The following is a 22,514-nucleotide window of genomic DNA, read 5'->3' as shown; positions in this document are numbered from 1 at the left end:
TGTTTCTGGGCTTGTAACAGTAACAGTGAAACTGAGATGTGAGCTGGAATATCCAAGGAGCATTCTCAGTCCTTTTACTTCTCTGAAAGCAGCTATTCATGAGTAGTTTTTCAAGTGACTTCTGGAGTAAGCATGTCATTGTGCTTTTGAAATATTTCCTTTAAAACAGTAGTGGTGGGTCAAGCAGCTTCTCCAGGGCCTTGTGTGTAATGAGTGGCTGGTGCTGGGTTTCACTCAGCAGCACTGGCAGGAGTAGTTGCTGCTCACATACTCCCTGCTCTGATTGCAAGTTTTGGATCTTAGTGGGTTTTTTTGTTGTTGTTGTTGTGCCATATCTCCTAAAACATCTTCACACGTGGTTCTGAAGTTGTCAGTCAAAATGCTGAATGCAATGCAATCAATGAAATGCAGCAGAACTCCAGAGAATGTCCTGAGAAGGCACAACCACGTGAGGCCTCCGTTTTTAGATTGGCACAGTTCCTCTGTAGCTGCTGTCAGCTTCCCTTCCACAGCTCCCTCATCTGTTCTGGAGCTTGTGAGGTTGAAGAGGATGGAGATAGAAGACTCAAATACTTGTGAAATTGAGCAAGAGGCTTTTTTCCTTGGTTCTATGACAGCACCTCTGAGTTGTTAGGGTATAAACTGCTACTAAATGACAATATGACTTTGTCTCCTTGCTTTCTTTTCAGGTCATCTTTTCCTGTTTGGATATAGTGCTTCACACTGAGGCTTTGCTTTCCATCATGAGTTTCCTCACCTTCAGTGTTCCATCAGGTGGTCTTCCCAGTGCTGAGAAATCTTCAGAGCACAAGCCTCCAATGAAAGAGCAGGAAAAAGGAAGCACTCTTAGACCAGGTAGTGTCTTGTTACACAGGCTGTACTTGTGCTGTTTAACAGCATCTCACCTTCAGCTTCACAGGATATTATTTCCAATGACAGCATTGCAGTCTATTTGGTAGAAAACAAAGCATGCACAACTGTAAAATGGGAGCAAATCTTATTAAAAAAACCCCAGCAGACATTTTTCCTGTTGCTTAATTTTACAAATTCTCCTTACTCAATATAACTTTTCCCTGGGTGGTGGTCTGATTTTCATAATGAAAGTTGAATAAATGATGTTGCAGTGTGCAGCCTTTCCAAAGGTTTAGTGTCACAACCATGTAGCTTTGCAATCTGAGAGCTCTAAAGAGTGCTTACATGGCTGAAAATAAATACTGCTCTGGGGAAGCAAAGAGAAGTTCTGAACTGAAGGGGTGGTGTGTTTATTTTAGGTATGTATGGGTCTTGTAACCTTGAAATAGGAAGAGTTTTTACATGGAAGCTCCTGAATATTTTGTCAGGTCCTGTGTTGTTGATTCTTGTGCTTGTAGTTTTTGTGAAATTCAAGGTTTTCTAATCCTAAAACTATTGGGATTGAGTCCAGTGGCTGTTCCATTTTCTGTTTGTGCAGTGTTGCTGCAGCTAAAATGCCTAAATTGGCTTTGCTACTTGACACAGAGAGGAGCACTTCTCATGTGATGAGACAGTGTTTCAATAATGTGGGGTATACTGCACTCAGCAACTGATGCATGAAAAGTAGGTATTAATGAGGAGAAAAGACATCTTGATGGCTTTGTTGATTGGTGACAGTTTGTGTGCCTGAAGGAAACTCTTAATAAATGACTTTTTTCACATTTTGACTAAGGATTATCATATCTTTTAAGGAATGACTGCAGGCTGCTTTTGAATAGTTCATATATTTACAGAACTACTAGTCTAATGTTTGTTTAAACAGTGGGCTTGTAATATTTGAACTCTTGTATGTCTCTTGTGTTTCCTGCCCAGTGTCTGGTGATGCAGCCCATGATGATGTCTCTGAATTAAAGCTCACTGCAAAGCTGAATGCATTCAGTATTACAGTGTGTGATCAGACCTGCACAATTGCAGACATTAGAGTACAAGGTAAGGTGGGTTTTATTTAAATACTAAATGAAACTGGCTGTAGCCAGAAATGGGCTGTTTCCCTCCCTTCACTTCTAAAGGGCCAGTGTCTGCACTGCAGGTGTCTCTAACATTTGCTGAAATATATTTTGATTGTATGAAATGATCTGCAAGGAAAAAAATGTTTGATTCAGAAAACAGAGACGATTTCTAAGTGTAGTAAAATTAAAAGAAGTGAAGGCACTATGTTTTAGATAACACAGATTTCCATTTTTTAATAGCTAGATCCTAGATAGTGTTGGGGAATTGTACTCTGCTCTTACAATCAGGTTATGTTGGCAACTTTGTCATGTGCAGTAAGGCCCTGACTTCTCTCTCAGGTTAGCAATCATTGTTACATAGCAGAGGGCTGGATTTAAAGCTGTTATTATTCTTTATATTCAGTAGTAAATAATTCTGGGGGTTTGATTGTTTGTTTGTTTTTTAGCAGAAGTGTTTACTTAGAAATTTGTTGAACTGCATTTATTTCCTTCCTTCTTTTGTTTCATTCAGGAATGGATGCATCTGTGGCTATGAAGCCTAAAGAGATTAAAGTGTTCTCCAGACTTAAGGACATTGTAATTACAAATGTTGATCCAAAAACAATCCATAAAAAGGTAATGTGTTGAGCAGATTGTAAACAACTGATGAGACCCAGTTTTTCAAGTGATTTAGAGACAGCACTGTAGTTTAATTTGCTGTGTAACAGAATGCAATGTACAATGTAATATTAAGCAAAATGTATTGGTAAAGGTTAATTTCCTTCCCCTCAGAGAAGCAAAACATTCTTCCAATTAATGTTTAGTTCTTTTAAATTACATTTGTGCTGGTATGTTTAATTCTGAGGAGCAGGGATTAAATATAAAATGGGCTATGGATAAGCAAGTGAGAAGAGGCATGTTCTATAAAATAGGAGATTCTGTTTCCTTTTGTGCCTACCATGTGTCCAAGTACTGCTTCTAAGTTGCTGTGGATCTTTTTGGGGAAATATTTTTTGTTTCAGAAATACCTGGTAGTATTAACTGTGTGAACTTAATCTTCTAGGCTGTCTCCATAATGGGAGATGAAGTGTTTAGATTTCACATGTCACTTTATCCAGATGCCACTGCAGGGGAGGCCTATGCTGATATGTCAAGAGTGGATGGTAAAATGTCTCTGAAAGTGGGCTGCATCCAAATAATTTACCTGCACAAGTTCTTCATGTCTCTCTTGGTAAGACATTAGTTTAAGTTCTTTTCTTGACATTCAAAGTTCTTTTTAATGAGATAAAATGCAGTCAGCTCGTTTTGCCCTGTGCCTGGTGGTGAGCTGATGTGCAAGCTCATAGAAGTATTTTGCATTAGAGTTACCATTTAAGTTGCACTGCTTTGCAGAAGATTGCCAAGGAGAATGGTGACAGAAGTAATGAATGGAGCTGATAGCTTTCATAATATCTTAAAAATTACACAGTTAAATAATGTTTAAGCTTATTCATGATTTTAACATTTTTCTCTTTTGAAACAAGTGTGGTTGAATTAGCAATTTCATAAACCAGAGGTGTAAATTTTTTTAAATTTCCATTTTGCCTGGACGTTGCCTTTGAGAAGCTTACTTGTTTTCATGGAACTTTTACTTTTTTCCCCTACCTGTGAATAGAACTTCCTGAACAATTTCCAAGCAGCACAAGAAGCCCTGACTGCAGTCACTGCACAGGCAGCAGAAATGGCTGCTTCCAGCATGAAGGACTTTGCTAAAAAGAGCTTCCGCCTCCTGATGGATGTCAACTTGAAAGCTCCAGTCATAGTTGTCCCTGAATCTTCAGCTTCATCTAATGCTTTGGTAGCTGATCTTGGCTTAATCAGAGTTCAGAATGAATTCAAGCTGGTGTCCTCAGATGAATCTCCTCTCCCTCCAGTCATTGACAACATGGATGTGCAGCTGACTCACTTGAAATTATCAAGGTAAATATGGAGCTGTTTCCTGAGTTGGTGTCTTTGTAGAGGAAAAGTGTCCATGTTCTGTATGCAGCATTCTTCTCTTATTTGAACATGGTAGGCAATGAGAACATGCTGAAACCAAGCAAAAAACCATGCCAAGCTAAGTTTAGGAGTGCTCTTAGATAGAGTCACAGGTCAGCAATCTCTAAACCTTCTTGGAAAGAAAGCAATGACAGCACAGTAACTTGAGTTCATCTGGAGTGCATATAAGGGTGTAAGTGCCTATGAGCTTATTCTTGAATGAATTATGCCTGTAATTTTGCTAGATTAATGTGATATTATTTTGCCTTCTGCAACCAGTCAACATTTTCCCTCTGTTACTTCCATTGTCTTTTTTTAGGTGCATTATATCCACAGATTCACAACCAGATTCTGAAATTCTGCGTCCTGTGAGTTTGACTTTACTGGTCCAGAGAAATTTAGCAGCAGCATGGTATCATAAATGCCCAACAATTGGTATCAAAGGAGACCTAAAACCAATGCAGGTAATATCATGAGTAATTAAACCTATATCAAAAGTTAGACAGATTCTCAGAATAGTCCTCAGTCTAGTTAAGGATCTTTTAAACTGATTTCAGTTAGTGCCCTTTACAGTTTGTTGAAAGACTTCCAGCTGGATCATCCAGTTTATAGATTTGTTAGAGTTTTGATAGTGTATAATGAACAGTTTTGGTATAGCTGCATGCAAGTGGAATAAAATGTGGTTTTATTTTTCTGGAGGTCCTTTGGAGCTATCCATGGACTCAACAGGCAGTAAAATCGTTGAGGTTATTTGTTATCATCTAAAAACAAAACTTGACAATTCAAATTGTTTAATCTGTAACATTCAGGTTATTTGAATGCTTAATAGATGTATTAGGAATGAAAAGGTTATCTCCAATACACAACAATTAAAATTATTTTTGCAGAGGGAGTATTATCTTTGTATTTTTCTTTTCCTGCATTAACCACGTGGATTTTAATGGGTAAAACTGGGGCACCTTTTCCTTGTTCCTGAGCCCTTTTACTTGTTCATTCCTGTATCTCTGCTGTGGCCAAATGTCACGCTGGTGAAGCACAGAGAAATAAGACATTTAAAGGAGTACCAGCAAAATTAATCAAATGTAGGAAAAATATTCTTACACTGTGTGCTATGGGCTAAGTGACTGCATCTTGTCACTTAGCACTGCTTGCTTTTCTGTGATTCTGTAATGTTGTGACTGGATACTTATTCATGAAATCTTTGAAGGGCTACTGAATGGCAATTGCTTTACTGTGTACAATGCAAATCTTGGCTTTAATGTTTTCTGGTCATGTTTTTGGGTTGCTGAATTGTTGAGAAGTGCTTATGTTTCTCAATTACCCATATTTTTAATAGGCAAGGATCCTTTACGAATCTACAAAGTGTGTGTTCATCATATGGAGTGTTATTTCTTGTTGAAACTCCTGTTTATAACAGTTAAAAAAAGATACAGGAGAAATGGGCAAATAATTTTGATTCTTTTGGACAGGATAATTGTGACTGTCTCGTTTGTTTCTGCTGGAAGCAGCCCATGGTTTCTCCTCAGAGCTTGCATACTGTGTTGGAAGAAATGTTGTCACCAAAACTGAACTTGTGGCTTTATCACTTTACAGATTGCACTCAGTGAAGGTGATCTAACTGTTATCATGAAGATTTTACTTGAAAACCTTGGAGGGGCTTCTTCCCAGCCACATACTGTGCAGGAGAATATTGAGGATATGCAGATACCTAAAAAAGGGAAAGCTCCACATGAATCAGGTGGCTCTGAGGGTATGTTCAATTCAAAGGCTGAATATGTGTAGGCAGAGGGCTGTTTGCAGATTCAAATATCATATTTTTCTGAAGCATTACAAATTGTTTTAACTGTTACAAACATATTGTATAGATGAAAAGTTATACATAAGAATGTATGCACTTCCATGGAGTGCGAGCTCCTGATGGTCAGAAGTTTTTGTGGTGTGTTTTTTGTGATTAATTTCTCATATGACAGTGTTGTTCAGTTTATATCAATCACTCTTCTGTCTGCATGTGGTTAAAAAAGAAAAAAGCCAAATCATCTACCCCAGAATGTTAATGCACAATTATAACAATTGAGGAAGATACAGATATTCAAATAGTGAGTCAGTGTAAACAGTGCATGTCTCTGGATGAAATGTTGTTAACACTTTGCCACATCTATTTCTTCCCCAAACTTAACATTTTCACTGTCAAAAAATTGCTCTTTAGCCAATAGTTGAATGGCTCTGCTGTGAATAGGAACTGGAAGGAAGGGTACTGCAGACTCCTTGGGCAGACTTGGTACTTTATATTGTTCTTCATTAAAGTGAACAAAGAACTTCAGTAAACTAATGACAGCTTCTTTTAAGGTTCTCATCCACTCTGTGCTAGATAATTTTATTTTGCATTGGGTAGAACAAAATTAAAAATGTGAATTGAGTAGTTTTCTAATTTAGAGCTTTCCTTCTTTTTGTGATTTTCTGATCTTAATTTAGAAAACCCCAAACACCAAACTAACCAACAACAACAAAAAAAAACAAACAAAAAAAAACCAGCCAACAACAAAAAACCCCAAAACCAGCAAGCCCAGTGTTCAGAAGAAATGTAAAAATGTCTTCTTTTCACTGACAGGTACCCTTGTTGATTCTGGACAAAAATGTGATTCTGCAGTTCAGTCTTCTGTGGAGTGCTCTACATTGCTTAAATTTGACTTCAATTTTGAGTCCCTTTCTGTAACTCTGTACAACAGTGACACAACTCAGGTTTGTGACAAAGATTTTAACACACAGGTGGGGTGGGCAGCCAGGGCTTCTCACATGGACAGAACTCAGGTCAGAAAAATGAAGTTATATCAGCTGCACTGGCTTTGTAATGCTTTCCTAGTGGAGCCTTGAGCTTTCCTGGGCAGGCAGTGTCCTTAAGAGGAAGAAGGTGTGTGCATTTCTGAAAGTCACACTAAAAATAGTGCTAAACCACCAAAACCACCCAGCATTTGATTTGGCCATTCAAACTTTGATTCCAGTTAGCCAGAATAAAAATAAATATTTCAAAAGTAGAAATTGTTAGTTCAGGCAGTGCTAGTTCTATGCATGCTGCCTCTAGAGTTAGCAAGCAGATCCAAGCTATATATTACCCATAATTTCCTCTTGCATATCCCTGGGTATGAGCAATCATGGGCATCCTCTCTCTGCTGAAAACAGAAGAGAAAAATGTGAAATATTGTCTTGTTTTTATGACTTAATCAAGTCTGCTTTGTGTAGATGTGAAGGTGCTTGCTTTATACATCTTTGTGTATAGTGAATGTTATTGTGTGTAACTTTTAAGATGTTCTTGTGCAGTGAGCCTCACAGGGAAGGACACTGTAATGGGATGTTATTTTAATTTCACTGCCATATAATTCCCACTTATTGCTGAGGTGCTCTTGTAGATGAGTTAGAGTGATGGGAGTGGAGGGATAGAGTTCAAATGGATTGTCCTTCAGTGAAGCATTCTGAGCAACTGCTGCCAGTGTGGTGCAGAAACAGCTTCACTGCAGCCCAGCAGGATTTTGGTTTTCTCAGTGAATTTCTTGAACTCATTTGTATGAGTGGAGGACTGATGACAGCAACAGGCTAGTCAGATCTTTCAGTTGCTGGATGAGGATGCTCATGGTTGGGAGCAAGGCAAACGTGTCCCAGCTTTGTTCAGGGTCCCTAACCCTGCCCTGTGTCCCTGTGCAGGGGTCTCTGCTCTCAGTGCACAGTGACAGGCTGCGCCTCGGGGAGCTCCGGCTGCACCTCATGGCATCCGCAGGGCACATCTTCTCAGATGGCTCCATGGACATCACTGTCAAACTCAAGGCATGCACCTTGGATGATCTCAGGGAAGGAATTCAGAATGTCACTGCAAGGTGGGTTTGAATGCATCAGAAATGAAACAACTCCAGCTTATGAGGAAGGCTTTTTCCTTGTTCGGTATTTGCTTCACATGGGATTGATAAAACTCAGTGGTGCTGTCAGTTGTGGCCTGTAATACTCTGTGCTTAAGCAATGAACAATTTTAATAACATTCAAGAAGTTTCTACTCTTTTATGTTGATTTCTCAAGGTGTCTAAAACAAAAAGAAATCTTGGAGGCTCACATATTGCAGTAAACTGTAGAACAGCTGAATAGAGGACACCCAGCCTCAAGGAGAGAGTTGTGTGCACTGAAACTTCAGTGTGATTGTCATGTGCTGCATGCATACTTTCAAAAGTGTAGCAACTAGTCGTAAATGAAATTACTCTTCTGCTGGAAAAGCCTCTACCCTTTTATTTCTAGAAGAAACACAGCTTGTTTATATAGTAATTCTTCTTTATAAAGGGCGTGGGGATTAAAAATGGCAGTACTTCTGCATCTTTGTTTTCCTGGATCTATGTGTTATGATGTTTGAGATGTTTCTTATTGAACTTGTTTTCCAGAATGATAGACAAGAAAGATGACACAAATGACACTTCTATGATTGATATAAGATACAAGCAGGATAAAAATGGAACTGAAGTTGTTGCTGTCCTCGACAAGCTGTACATATGTGCTAGTATGGAATTTTTGTTGGCAGTAGCACATTTTTTCATTAAGTCAATGCCAGTGTCTTCAGCTGAAGGATCTGCACAATTCCAATTAAAGCAAGTTGCTGCTGGGAAATCCAAGGCAGATACAGGTCTGTAAAACCAGTTTCCACACACCTCCATTTCCCTCCTTTGCAGATTTCGTACTGAAAATTATTCATCCAAAAGTTTTCAAGATGCTGTCTTGGCATCAGACTTAAGAAATTATTTTATTCTTCAGGATGTGTAGATTGGCCACTGACAGAGTAGATGGCTTTCCTTTATCTGCTTTTTATATTCAAGGTGGTTTTTTTACCTTGTTTTCACAGAGATATCTGTACGGCCAAACATGACAGTAAAAGCTGTGATTCTGGATCCAGAAATTGTATTTGTTGCTAACTTGACCAGTGCTGATGCCCCTGCCTTAAAAGTTTCCTTCCAATGTGACTTTTCTCTGACATCAGACAAGCTTGCACAAAGGATGACTGCTCAAGTGATGGCCTTCAAAGTGTTGGCCTGTGCTTTTCTCAAAGAAAAACAAGGCAAGAATGTTACTACGGTAAGGAAACCAGTGTTTCATGGTGAAATAAACAATTAGAAGGGTGGCAGGCATGTCCCTTTGCTGGCATATCTGTAGCACTCAAAACTCTGTTTTCATATCACTGATTATTCAGGAGAGAGGAGGGGCCTGTGTCATTTAAAGGTGAATCTTTATCAGTAGGTGCAGGACTTGAGCACTTAGAGCTCTGTCTGAAACCTGTGCTGTGCATTTGTAAATGACATTAAAAGTTTCTTAGTGAAGAAACTCTGCGAGGGGTTGAGAAGCCCAGGACCTTGTGTGTGGGATCTCAGGATCTGAGTCCTGGGATGCCGGGCCACCGAGAGCACCCTTGGGGGGCTCGGGAGTCCTGGAATGTTCCAGAAGTGTCTGGTGGCTGGACTTTGATCCTACACAGGAGACGACACCTGTATGAGGACAGGAGGGTTTCACCGGGGTGAATGGTGAAGGGATTGGTTAATTAGAGGGTGAGACACAGGGTTTAGGATTTATGTACAGGGGGGTTTAGAGAAGTAAGATGGAGGAATTGGGGCGTGTCCTGTCCTTCTTCTTCTTCTTCTTCTCCTCCATCTTCTGTGGTGATGGTGGCACTTTTGGATTGGTTATTACTGAAAGTGCACCCAACAATAAGAATAAATGGTATTGGGGAAAAATGATAAATATTGTACACGTAACCATGGGTATAAAGATAGGTGACTGCCGGAGGGCACACAGTGTGCTCATGGCTGGCTGCTGAGCAGAGCTCTGTCGGGCTGAAAGAAAATCTTTTAGATAAACAATTAATAAACATAAAAACCGAAAGAAGAACTGAAGCCTCTTCTCGTCCTTCGATACGCGGGCTGCCCCAAGGCCACCTCGGGCCTTTCCAGGCCCCTCAAACAGCCGAGAAAACCCGACACTTGTGCAGTGTTTTTCAGTGCCTGTTGGTTTCCTTGGTGCAGTGGAGCCCTGAGCAGCTTTTGGTCTGGAACTTCATGGGCACATTCCTGCCAAGGGAGCCTCAAAGGTGGCCCATGTGCTTCATCTCACATGTGCTTATCTTCCCTTAAACATTTCGGTTTTTTAATGATTCAGGGGTTTTTTTACACTTTTATCACTGTGTGTTGGGCTTTTGTTTTGTCTGATTTTTAAGCATTATGTCAGAAGCTTTTATTTCCCTGGCTTTTAATCTCCCAGTACAAAGTGGTGCTTGTGCAGATTGGGATGTGGGGTTGTTGCACTACATGGATTGGTTTTGCTCTGAGACATGTTGTTGCTTCAGGGATCAATGCCCTTTTGGCCTATGGAGTGAAAAAAATACAAAACCTTATGGAAAGCTTAGATTTAAAGAGTCACCTTAATAATGAAATTGTTTTCACTCAGGTGTTACGGCCATGCTTTTTGGTCATGGAAAATATGGTGCACACTTCAGGGTTACACACTGTGGCAGTAACAATGGAGGAACTAACTATTAAGGTAAGAATATTAAAATTGTCTTTGGAAGAACAGCTACATTTCTCAAACTGTAGCTTGTTTTTTGTTGTTGTGTAGGGTTTAAAAAATGATTTAAAAATTATTATTATTATAATTTTTATTTTGTTTGCATATTGTTATTTAAATTTTTTATTTCCCCATGAGTCTAATTCCAGAAATATGCATTTAAGAACTGCTCTGTGTTGGAAAAAGCAGTTGTGTGTTTGTCATTTTGACAGTCCCTTGACTAGAAAGGAATAAGTTAAATACTTCAGATTCTAGGATTCCTCCTACCACTTCCCTCCAAAGTTACAAAATAGCTCTTTCCCCTGCTGCCACCACTATTTTTGGTGGTGCAGCAAAGGAAAGGAAAACAGGAGGAGGTCCACGAATAGATTCTTTTCTTTGGAATTTAAGTTGCATCCCTGAAAAGTCTTTTCATGTTTGCTATTTCTATTTATCATAGATTTTGTATTTTAATTGAAGACTTTTTTCTTTTTTCGAGATATCACCAATAATTTTGAATACTGTTGTGACCATTATGGCTGCCCTAAAACCCAAAACAGCAGAGGAGGATTCCAGAGGAGCAGCAGAAGTTTCTGAGAACTTGTGGCAAGTGAAGCCTGTGGATGAGTGCAATGCTTGGTTCCTTGGTGTTGACATAGCCACAGAAGCAACAGAAACTTTTAGGGACCATGAACAAATTCTGAAGCAAGAGAAATTTGATATTGTAGTGAAATCAGTTCAGATGACCTTGGAATGTGGCCTGGGCCATCGGACTGTCCCTTTATTGTTGGTGGAATCTGCATTTTCAGGTGTCCTTAAAAACTGGTCCTCACTGATGGAGGTCACTGCTGATATGTCACTGGAGGTATGTGGGGTCAAACTCCTAGTTAAAAACACTTCTGCACAGTGCCTGAGTTCACATAACTTTTTAATATACTTTATATGTGCTGAATTAATGATAGCTTTAAATTGAAATGCTCTCAGTAGTTCTTTAGTTAGGCAAGTGAGCATAATGTGCTTTGTACACAAAGTTGGAAGTCAATAGATTTTAAAGGCAGTTGTAATGTGAAATAATCTAGTCTGTGTTTCTGTATTATTTTTGCATATTCAGGTTCTGCTGTGTGAACAATGAGCTTGGCTTACTTGAATAGTCACACTTAACTCTTCTTGCCCCCCCATTTTGTTTGTTTCTCCAGCATTGTGTTTATTTCTAAGGTAGAAGTTACACTCTTTTTGCAAAATGAGATTCCATTCTGAGATGGTAAAAGCCTCTTATGGAGACAGCATGTTAGAATTTCATGCAGCCAGATGTGCAGCTGCTCTATGCAATGCCTTTACTACCCCTTGTCATTTTACCAAATTACCTCATTTTTCATTCTGTTCTTGGATATTCAAGTATCTTTCTTCCATTGCCCTGTGCACAAATCATGGTGGAGTTTGGATGCTTGGTTGTGTATCCCTGGGGGAGTTCACTGTGGTTCCAGGAGGAAGAAGCAGAATAGCTGAAAGGGAGCATCCACAACTCCTGAGTCCACAGCTTCTATTCAGATCTGCAGTGATGGAAGAAATGAAAACCTTGGTGTTGGCTATGAGTTAGAGGAATCATTCCAATGGACCAGATTCCTACTATAGTTGGCTCCAACTAATTGTTATTTCATAGTACTAAAAAGTACTTGTGGCAGTGAAGTTCCTGGCCTCAAAGTCTTTCTCTCAAACCATGTGGGGGCAGATAAGACACTTGATTATGTTAATTGAAAGTGTTAAAAAGATATGGCATTACCAGGATGCTTGGTTGCTCTCAAAGCAAGCCAGGAAATGAACTCTTGAAAAACTCTGTGAAAAATATATTATATGTTACACTTCTGTGTATTAGTGTTTAAAATCATTAGAAGTTAATGCTAGACCTCCAAAACATGAAATGAAGATTTGTTGTTTTCTTATTAATGTTTTTCATAATAATTGCTTTGTATTTAGATACCTTATTTAATTTTGATTATTTCTTTAGGTTCATTATTACAATGAAACCTATGCAGTGTGGGAGCCCCTTATTGAACGAGTTGAAGGAGGAAGGAAGCAATGGAATTTAAAGCTAGAGGTGTGTAAAGATACTTGACATTATGTGCAATGGTTTGTACAGGCTGCTATTTTCAAATTTCTTTAAAAGTTTATGGGGCATTGACCTTCTGAATGCTGTTGCTTGAAGGAGCTATGCAGTTTTACATGAAAAAAATTTAAAAAAATCTTTCTTTAGAGATCTTAAAGTTTATCTGTAATGTGAATTATCAGTGCATGGATGCAGTGAACTGTGTAACCATGCAGAGAAGAGAAACAAATTTGCCTCCTGTGTTGGTATAAAATTTCCATCTTTGCTTAAAACATCTGAGATTTACAAGCCAAACTAGATATTACTTTGCTTGCACAATTGTCAAGTCTAAGTCAAGTATTTTTTTCCTGTTTTAACATAGGAGAAAGTAACCTCTAGGTTTGTAATTGTCTAATGGAATTTTTCTTTCAGATGAAGACTAACCCTGTCCAGGAGAGGAGTCTGCTGCCTGGGGATGATTTCATTGTTATTCCTGAGCCACAAACAGCAATTAACATCTCTTCAATGGACACAATGAACATAACAATATCCAAATGTTGTCTTGCTGTTTTCAGTAACCTAGCCAAGGTAATAACAATCAGCTATGTGCTTCCATAGGAAATTCTGAATTATCTTTGTTTTAAGAGCTATATTGGCTCCCAGTCAAATGACTTCTCTGCAGCTCTGACAAAAGTTGCCTGGAAGGGCTGAGGAGTTTTACTCAGCTCCTTTAGGCTCAGCAAAAAGGTGGGGTTATCTTTTGAAAGAAGTAGCTTCTGTGTTAGACCAACAAATATGCCCATGAAGGACTTAAGAAGTGTCACATGTGCAGGTTAACTGAACATGAAATGCTTTAATAAACACAGCTGTTTCCTACCATACTCCTTCTGAAATATTAAAACAAAAATTTACTCCCTTTCCATGTTTTCTGTTTAATTGAATACTAAGAAAAGTGTGCATTTTAGGATTGGCCTTTAAACTGCAGGAGTAGAATGTCCCATGTGTTAAAAATACCTTTTACCCCTGTAGTAGGTGTGCTTATGAATGGTCAAGGATACTTTTCCCTCCTTTTTTTTCTGGGGTGGGGAAATTTTGGTCACTAAATCAATCTGTTTTTACAGAATGTGACATATGACTATTTATTTTTTAATTCTGAATGAACAGCAGTTTTGTAAGTACTTACTTACACTGTCAGTCTGTATTGGCAGTCAGTTGCTCTGGCTTCTGTGTAACCAAACAAAGTTTTGTAAGTTTGTAAGTGCAAGTTGTGATTGAATTTGGAGCTTGTACATGTTCCATCTCCTTGTGACTTCTGTGTCCCAGATCTTATGTTTCTCTCAAACCTAAGATTTGGAAAGACTCCCTGTGAGGAGCATGAAGGGTTATTGTAGCATCAGCATTTGCAGCAAATCACAGAAGGAAATTAGATTCTCTGGAAATAACTGTACTTGCCTGAAATATTACTGTACAAAACATAGGTCTGCTGTATTTAATTCCTCCCCTCATTAAAAAGATATTTGCTAGGAACTGTCTTTTAAAGCCCTTATAGATGTGTTATTGTGGCTATTTATGTATGACATATTGTAAATGTTTTTATTTACAGGCATTTTCAGAAGCAACTGCATCCACCTTTGGCTATTCCTTTAAAGAGACAGCACCTATCATAGTGAAGAATGCCCTGGGTGTTCCTCTCAAAGTGATTCCTAGCTCCAATTTTCGGATAGTGGGTTCAGTTGAAAAAGAAAATGTGAATGAAATAGAAACTGGTCAGAGCATGGAACTGGAATATTCTGTTTTTGAAGCACCCCAGCGAGGAAGGTTGTCTGCACTGCACCGACAGGAAAGCTCTGTCTTCTCTTTAAATTTAGGTATTATGCTGAGGAATGCTGTTTAATTCAATGTGGTAGAAATTCAGGTCAAGTGTGTTGTGTTGGAATTACCTGTTAATATTGATGCCAATTAAAAAACACCACAAAACATGTACTGGGCTTCTTAAAAAGATGGGAAATTCCTCTGCTCCAGAGTGATATTTTTTTCTACCCCTTGGGAGAACTGGAAGCCATTCTAGTGGAGTCATTGATAAACTATCTTAGAGGCCCCTGTGACACAGGCCTGTGTGTTCCAGCTCCTGTTAAACAGCATTTCCCTTTCTCCTATCACTACTTTTATTTGGCTTTCTGTAGTTACCCAGCTACTTGAGACCAGTTATGATGCTGTGGTTTTAGCTTTGCCAGGAAATATTCCTGAGAAAGCAGGTTACAATAGCCACTAATATGTAATCATCTGAGTTTTTCCCTTTCCATCACATTCCATATGAAGGTGATACAAGGTGTGTTCTGTGTTCCTTAACTCAGCCAACCAATACCTTTAAAAACTGCTTGCAGTATTCCCCATGCTGTGTATAAATCATAATCTAAAGTTGTGGAGTTGAGGAGTATTTGGACCCCAAAGCTTTCCTCCAGTGGTACTTCAGTACCATTTAAGGTGCTTTTGCACCTTAAGGATACTTTGGTCTTGAGACTTCTGCTGCTCACAGTGACCCTGAGATATGTCAGAAAGTCTCTTTTCCCAGCCCAGCAGCCGAAGAAGAGGTCAGGACTCTTCTATTCTAATTTCTCAAGGTTGTTGATTGTTTCTTATCTATAAAATTCTTTCTCTGGCCTGCTGAGGTTCGTTCAGCAGGTCAGACAGAGGCACTCTGGCTGCCCTCAGGGCGGTGTTATCTTTTTATACTAAAAACTGCGTGTACATTATTGACCATAACTTCCCAATACCCATCACCTGTGTTAGACAGTGAGCTTCTACCTTAAACCAATCCAAAAGTGCCAACAGCACAGCAGAAGATGGAGGCCAAGAAGGAGAAAGGCTGGACATGCCCAGATTCCTCCATCTTGCCCCCTGAACCCCCATTCTAAAAACCCCAAAAAAATCTATTTTTCACCCTGTGACAAACTAATTATTATTCTGTTTAGACTGTCGTGGCTTGCAGATCCTCATGCAAGGTTGGTAATTTTTTCCATGGGTCATAATCAAAGGCAGAGGCATCTTAGGCTCTGTGCCAAGGTCTCTGAGCCCCCTGGCAGGGGTTTGGGCAATCCAGGACAGCCAGAGGGATGTCCTGAATTCCAACACTTTGGTTCTGGTTGTTGCTGAGTTTTGAGTAGTTTAAGCACTGTTCAAATAGGAAATGGTAGTGTGATTTGTGTTGCTAATAGTGTGTTTTGTGTGTTTTTATGGATCAGAGCTGGAGGGATACCAGGAGGCGCTGAGCATTCCCGTGGCCAAGCCAGGCCGGCGCCTGTACAGCGTCAGGGCCGGCGCCGAGCGCCCCCCACACGACTCGGTGCTGGTGCAGATCGACGCCACGGAAGGGAATAAAGTCATCACTGTGCGCTCCCCTCTGCAGGTAAAACCCACCCCAGCACCAGCCCTGGCAGCACTGCTCTTCATCAGCCACCTTCCTTTGCTTCCTTTCCTCAAGATCGTACTTTTCCAAAATGTTGCTTAAAAGCACTTACTAAGTGTTTTGCTCTGTTTGTTATGTGAGTTTTCCTTTGGTTTTTCCTTTCTAATATCTTCAGCATTGGGGATGCTTTTTATGCTACGTGACATTTTAAGCATGTTTTTCATTTCTTGGGACTTAGAGTTTTCTGATACACTTGTTTATTCAGACAGCTCAAGTTTGTTTTCTAGAGTAATTTGGTTATATCTACTAATGTTGCTTTTCCTTGTTGTTACTGATACTTTTTCCTTTAGAAATTTGTACCGTAGAAATTCGTACCATAGAAATATAATGAAAACTTACTCATTCTGATTCCAGATCAAGAACCATTTCTCAATTCCATTTGTGATCTACCAGCTGGCTAAAGGCTCCAAGTTGCTGAAGCCAATTGGCATATCCAAGCCAGAAGAAGAGTTTCATGTTCCTTTGCATTCATACAGGTACATTTCCTCTGTTCTGTAGGGCCAGTCTGTGTCACACTGATGCACAAATACAGCATTAGTTTTGAAACCTTAATTTGCATGTGAAAGTCATCCTGACTGGACTAAAACTCCAAAGTGCTGTCTTTGTTAGGTAATTAGTGTGCTGCAAAAGCCATGACTTTAAAATAGATGAAGTTAGGTGTCAGTGCAAAGCCACTGTGTACAATTCCTGCTGTTTTCTTACAGGTGCCATCTGTATGTCCAACCAACAGGAATATTTGAGGGTCAGTACAAGGAGTCTACAACTTACATTGCCTGGAGGGAAGAGCTACACAGGAGTGATGAAGTCAAGTGCTTGTTACAGTGCCCAGCCACTGAGACCAATTTCCTGCCTCTAATAATCAGCTCAGCAGCTGTACCTGATGAACTGAGTTTTATTTCAAGTTCTGTAGAGGAGTTGGATCCTGCCTACATTATCCACCTTTGCCCTACACTGACTGTGAGGAATCTTCTACCATACACCTTGAGATTTTTACTTGAGGTAAGTTACTTCATGGTTTTATTTGTAAATCCCTTCTTTGGTTTTGAGTAAGAATGCATTTACTTAGAAGTGAAGGTGAATGTAGTGTGGAAGATGCTGAATGTTGGGTTTTGTATTTTCTGTTGTAAATGAATGAGGCTGATATATCATTCTGGATGTTTTGGAGATTTTTTTAAAAATTTGTGTGTACCTGACCAGCTCTGCCTTGCTCCTTTATCAGGAATCCTGTACTGGATTAGTCTTTTTCTTTTATAATACTTCTGAGATTCTATTTGTGTTTTGCAAGCTGTCTTTAGCTTCACAAGAAGAGGTGTAAGAGAAAGCACCTGTAATTTCTAGAGCTTTTTTTCTATGTAGAAAATGAAAATTCTCTCCATTCTGACACTGATTCTTTACTGGTGACTATTGTGAGGTTTTGCACAAATGGGAAGAATCCTTGAAGAATGCTACACAGACAGTTTTCCTCCTGTCTGTTCAGTATTTTCAGTATCTAGTATTTCTTCATTAATCTGAGTGATTTTAGTAAATACAAGAGGTGTGAGCATTTAGAACCACCATCTTTGTTTGTTCTGTTTTGTCCTGCTTGCATAACTGGCTGTGACATTCATTGAGATCTTCCTTTCACTCTTTCCAACATCCCAATGGCACTATTCCCAGTTTTCCTCACCTCCATTGTACTTCAGTACTTGGAGTAACAGAATGTAGAACAGAGTGGTGTTGCCTTGACTGAGGAGCTAGAAACCAGTAATTCATATCTATTTCTGAAGTCACTGTACCTGTACAGGGGTTTGTATTTATTGTCTTCACATCCCTGGGCTAATCAAGCCTGGCTACTATTCCATACAGTTAAATATAGTGTTTATCAGTAAAAATGTTTTATCAGTAAAAATTAGGAAAGCTGTTGTTGTTGGATGCCACTGCCTGAGCCAAGCTGTGCTACCAGATAGCATGGCAGAACTGGCAGGTCTGTGCCTTGGGGGTTCTTCAGTGTGAAAAATCCTGGCTGTGTATCTGCAGCATAGTCCAGTGCAGTGTTACACCCAGTATTGCAAAATTATGAATAAGAGATCACTGCCAAAATCTTTTGGAAATCATGGAGGAGAGAGGGAGGGGGTGGAAACAGGGAATATGTTAGAGCAAGTTTGCCTCCCTGAGATCCAGAATTAAGCACTCTGTACTGCTCTGCAAGTAAAGTGCTGTTCTCAAATTATTCACAGGATCAATCTCAAGTGAGAGTGATTGGAGATTAAGACATGGGTTACTGAGGTATCTGAAATGTACATCTTACAAGAGAATAAAACACTGGTTCTTGAACCAGCATATAAAATCTAATTTTTGTGTTGAAAACTTAATTTACCTTATCTAATTTTGCTACAGGGAACCGCAGAAGACCGTGAATTAACTGAAGGCAGTGCTGCAGATGTTTTTCACTCAAGAATCAGTGGAGAAATAATGGAGCTTGTGTTGTTAAAATACCAAGGCAAAGACTGGCATGGCCATCTCAAAATCTGTGATGGGATGTGTGAATTTTTCCCTGTGCGTTTCGTGTCCCACAGTGCCTCAGAGCTGGCCGTGGATGTTTACATCCATGCCAGGCGGGTCGGCGGCCACATGGTCCTGGCTGTGTTCAGCCCCTACTGGATTATCAACAAGACCTCCCGAGTTCTGCAGTACCGAGCTGAAGACACTCATGTGAAGCATCCAGCAGACTACAGAGATATTGTTTTGTTCTCTTTTAAAAAGAAAAATATTTTTAGTAAGAACAAGGTATGCTTAATTTTGGTGGCAATCTTTAGGCCATGTTCTGAGGGAGAAAACACACACACTTGTTATAAAAGGGATATTTTAATGTAGTTTTTAAGTCTAAAGGTTTTAATTTGACTGCTGCTTTCTTTGGTACTTGGACATTTAAAATGCACACTGCAAATATTCTATTTTGTGTTACATACATTCCTTTTGATTTTAGTGTGACGTTTACATGGTCAAGTGAATAACACTGCAGTAGGAGTTTTTTTAAATACTTTTGGATTTTGGAAAAAAAGTCGATTTTTTTTTTGAATTTAGAATTTTTTAAATAACTTTTTTTACCTGACAATGGTTGAAAAACTATTCATTTGATTATTTCCTTCCATCTCTTCAAGTTTATGAAGCACCACAAAGTGATGGGCTTTTTTTCCCCATCTATGTGTGCTGTCATGAGCATGAGTCAATGAGAACTACTCTGCTTTGACACCTTCTACTGTAGCATCTTTCCCAGAACTCAATCACAGATTAATAAATCACAATATGAATAGTGATACTACATTATTAGGTTATCCTAATTTATGGGAGGTGCTAAAAGCACTGAAGTGTTGTCTTTACATTGCTCTGTGTGATATAACTGCAGTCCATAATGCATGAACCACAGAATGAAAATGAGTTTGCTGAATTACTTTGCATGTTGTTGTTTTTTGTGTGTAGATCCAGCTCTGTATTTCAACCAGCACTTGGTCCAACAGCTTTTCCCTTGATACTGTGGGAAGCTATGGATGTGTCAGGTGTCCAGCTAATAACATGGACTACCTGGTAAGATCTGTTGCAGTGGTTTGTGAAGCTCTCTGTGTTCTTTTGGCTTGACTGTTTACAAAGATGCAGTACTCTGTGTTTGAATGATGAGTGTGCATGGTGGAGATAATTGTTCACAATTGTTAGCAAGTGTTTGGATCTGCACTCCTTATCCAAGACTGCATTTTCACAACTAAGCAGAGTAAAGAGATGTGGGGAGTTGTGTTTTCATGTACTCTTTAACTGTGTTCTGATGATAATGGCCATTTTAAGTTGTCAGGACTTACTCTAGAGGGATTTCTGCTGGATTTTCCCCACAAAAGCTACAGCTGCAAATGCTACTGCTAACCCTGTCAGATTACACTTGTGTTAGTTGTGTTGCATAATCTGCTGATTTTACTGCATGGTTGGTGCTTTTACTTCAGGTGGAAGGAACAGGAGTGTTGTGTGTTAGGCTTTGTAATTACACTGCTGTTGGCTTTTCTATCCTGACTTTTCTCCTTAGCTTCTTGTTGATTATTTGCTCAAATTCTCCTTGTTCAACAGGTTGGAGTCAGCATCACAATGAGCAGTTTCAACCTTACCAGGATAGTTACCTTCACTCCATTCTACACAATAGCAAACAAATCTTCTCTGGAACTTGAAGTTGGAGAAATTGGTCCTGATGGTTCTCTTCCAACTAATAAATGGAGTTATATCTCGGCTTCAGAGGTAATGCTTCATGTTTTTTCTTTTTGATATCACTGTAGACAAATGCCTGGTGTTAAGGTGTCACTTGAGGGAAGAGGAGTTCCCTTACAGAAGCTGTCTCTTCTGGTGGCATGACATGGATATTTCACATCCCAAGGGAACTTGAACAGTACAGGTTGTGTGTGCTGGTACATTAATCAAGTCCTTCAGTTTAGATGTGGATGTGTTCATCAGGAGATACTTGGCTAAGAACTAAGGCATGTGAAATAGTCTCACTCACACAACCCTGTTTGTTTTACTGCTGGGTTACCATATTGAGCATATATGAAATGTTAAAGTCATGTGTATTCCTTGTCTTACAGTGTCTTCCATTTTGGCCTGAAAACTCATCTGGTGAACTTTGTGTAAGAGTAGTTGGCTATGAAAGCTCATCCAAACCATTCCTGTTTAAAGCCCAGGATAATGGTACTCTGCTGAAACTGGAAGAATTGGTGAGACTGACTTTGTGTAGTCTGTTGTTAACTCTCCATTTTAGCTCTATGGTAGCTTGAGTCAATAAAATCATCAACATCAAAACCTTGTGCCTTAAGTTATGGGTACACTGCTCTTCATTCAGTTCTGTTGCATTAAAAAAGTTATGAATCAAGTTTGCAGTGTTGTTAATGTTTTCATAGCTGTGTAGTCAAGTTGATTTGCTTGTGACAAGCTTATAGGAAACTGAACAGCTCGATTGCTATTAAATTACAATGGTATACTGCACCTCTGACATCTGGGCTTTTTGCAGAGGATATGTCTGGGTGCCTTCAGTTTGTTTAAGTAGGTAACAAAAAATAGATTCTATTTTAGGATTTCTTGATCAGCTATAACATGTTGGAGACACGCAGTTCATGGTTAAATTAATTTGATTCTAATTAAGAATATTATAATTTCAGAACTCACCCTAGCCTAGCATTAGGGAATGTGTTTATAAAGGAACCATGTTCAGTAAAGTCTTTGGATATAATGTTTGTCATCGTTCTAACCTGAATTAATGCTGGGCTTTGTCTAACTTCCTCTCCAGAATGGGGGCTTGCTGGTAGATGTGAATGTCTCAGAGCATTCTACTGTGATCAGCTTCACAGATTACCACGAGGGAGCTGCCCCAGCTCTGATAGTGAACCACACTCCGTGGGACTCCCTCAGATATAAACAGAGGTATGGGAAAGGAACAATTCACCATTGCTTGTTTAACCAGGGGTATCCTGGTTTAACATCACCAGGATATCACATGGGTATCTCCAAGAGCTGATGAACCTGCAGCTGGAGGGGTGAAGTTGTTAGTAGTGGGATTATTTTCTCCTTTTCTTTTAACCTGCAGTGGATTACAGGAGGAAATGGAGTTGAAACCAAGGCAAGTATGCCTCTTTGCCTGGACAGATCCAACCAAACCAAGAAAACTGACTTGGGGCTACTCTCAATGTTTTGGTGAACATGACCTACTTAAGGTAAATTTTCTGAGGGGAGAAGGAAATGCTGAACCAATTTAGGACTATTCCAAAATTAAAACTGTGTGAGAAAAAGCTTCCTCAGTAACTTTGTCTCAGTCTGTAGGAGACTTATAGGCACCATCAAGAAACAAGATTTTAGATGTTTTGATAGTCCACTGTGTCTGTCTTTATTTAGCTGCCCACTTGCACCTTACACTGCAATGAATTCTTCAGAGGTGCCTTGGTTTTTCTGTTGAGTAACACAGAGTTGACAAAACTGAAAAGTTTTGCTAGCTAAAAGAAGGGATAGGAAAGCAAATTTGAGTTTCAGTTGTACTGGAAATGGGTTTAATTTCACACACCTGAACTCAGACAGAACCAGTTACAGTGTGCTTTACTGTATAAGCACTTCCTTGGGTCAAATTTTTCACATCAAAAAATGGTTTTAGTTTAAAACCCATTTCCTTACCATATAAATATGGTTACATTGATGATTCTTTGGGGCTTTTGCGTAAAAGGCTTTAATGATCTCAGTTTTGCCTTACAAATTAAAAATAAGGAGTATGTGCTTTTGAAAAGCAGAGATCATAGTAATTTACTGTTTCATGGTATATGATTTATTGCCTTCTTCTGCCATTACTGAGATTTGAAGCCTTTTGCTTTGTTCTGAAGGCTTTTGTTCCCTAATGATTTCCAATATTATTCTAAACCACAGATATTGCTGGAATGTTTAGTTTGCAAAAGTGGGAAAA

At 39.3% G+C, this 22,514-nt stretch overlaps 1 protein-coding gene across 3 annotated transcripts in view; it reads left to right on the top strand.

Moving 5' to 3' along the window:
* The window catches only part of VPS13C (vacuolar protein sorting 13 homolog C), a 76,358-nt gene that overhangs the window by 33,292 nt on the left and 20,552 nt on the right, over positions 1-22,514 (top strand). For all 3 annotated transcript variants that reach the window (XR_010441623.1, XM_064722575.1, XM_064722574.1), the window contains 25 exons: positions 690-855; positions 1,825-1,941; positions 2,473-2,576; positions 3,004-3,171; positions 3,595-3,899; positions 4,276-4,420; positions 5,550-5,706; positions 6,565-6,695; positions 7,653-7,822; positions 8,372-8,610; positions 8,827-9,056; positions 10,419-10,511; positions 11,014-11,379; positions 12,520-12,609; positions 13,030-13,185; positions 14,201-14,465; positions 15,840-16,003; positions 16,418-16,539; positions 16,768-17,062; positions 18,440-18,829; positions 19,523-19,627; positions 20,153-20,317; positions 20,659-20,787; positions 21,357-21,490; positions 21,654-21,780. Coding sequence is in view for 2 of the 3 variants with exons in the window: in XM_064722575.1 (XP_064578645.1) it covers positions 690-855; positions 1,825-1,941; positions 2,473-2,576; positions 3,004-3,171; positions 3,595-3,899; positions 4,276-4,420; positions 5,550-5,706; positions 6,565-6,695; positions 7,653-7,822; positions 8,372-8,610; positions 8,827-9,056; positions 10,419-10,511; positions 11,014-11,379; positions 12,520-12,609; positions 13,030-13,185; positions 14,201-14,465; positions 15,840-16,003; positions 16,418-16,539; positions 16,768-17,062; positions 18,440-18,829; positions 19,523-19,627; positions 20,153-20,317; positions 20,659-20,787; positions 21,357-21,490; positions 21,654-21,780 (4,533 nt within the window). In the remaining variant the exon portion in view is untranslated. The remainder of the gene's footprint in view (positions 1-689; positions 856-1,824; positions 1,942-2,472; positions 2,577-3,003; positions 3,172-3,594; positions 3,900-4,275; positions 4,421-5,549; positions 5,707-6,564; positions 6,696-7,652; positions 7,823-8,371; positions 8,611-8,826; positions 9,057-10,418; positions 10,512-11,013; positions 11,380-12,519; positions 12,610-13,029; positions 13,186-14,200; positions 14,466-15,839; positions 16,004-16,417; positions 16,540-16,767; positions 17,063-18,439; positions 18,830-19,522; positions 19,628-20,152; positions 20,318-20,658; positions 20,788-21,356; positions 21,491-21,653; positions 21,781-22,514) is intronic.

This window comes from Zonotrichia leucophrys, chromosome 10, assembly GCF_028769735.1.
Source record: "Zonotrichia leucophrys gambelii isolate GWCS_2022_RI chromosome 10, RI_Zleu_2.0, whole genome shotgun sequence".
Classification (NCBI taxonomy): Eukaryota; Metazoa; Chordata; class Aves; order Passeriformes; family Passerellidae; genus Zonotrichia; species Zonotrichia leucophrys.
Note: the sequence above shows the minus strand (reverse complement) of the source record. Positions and strands in the feature narration are given on the sequence as shown.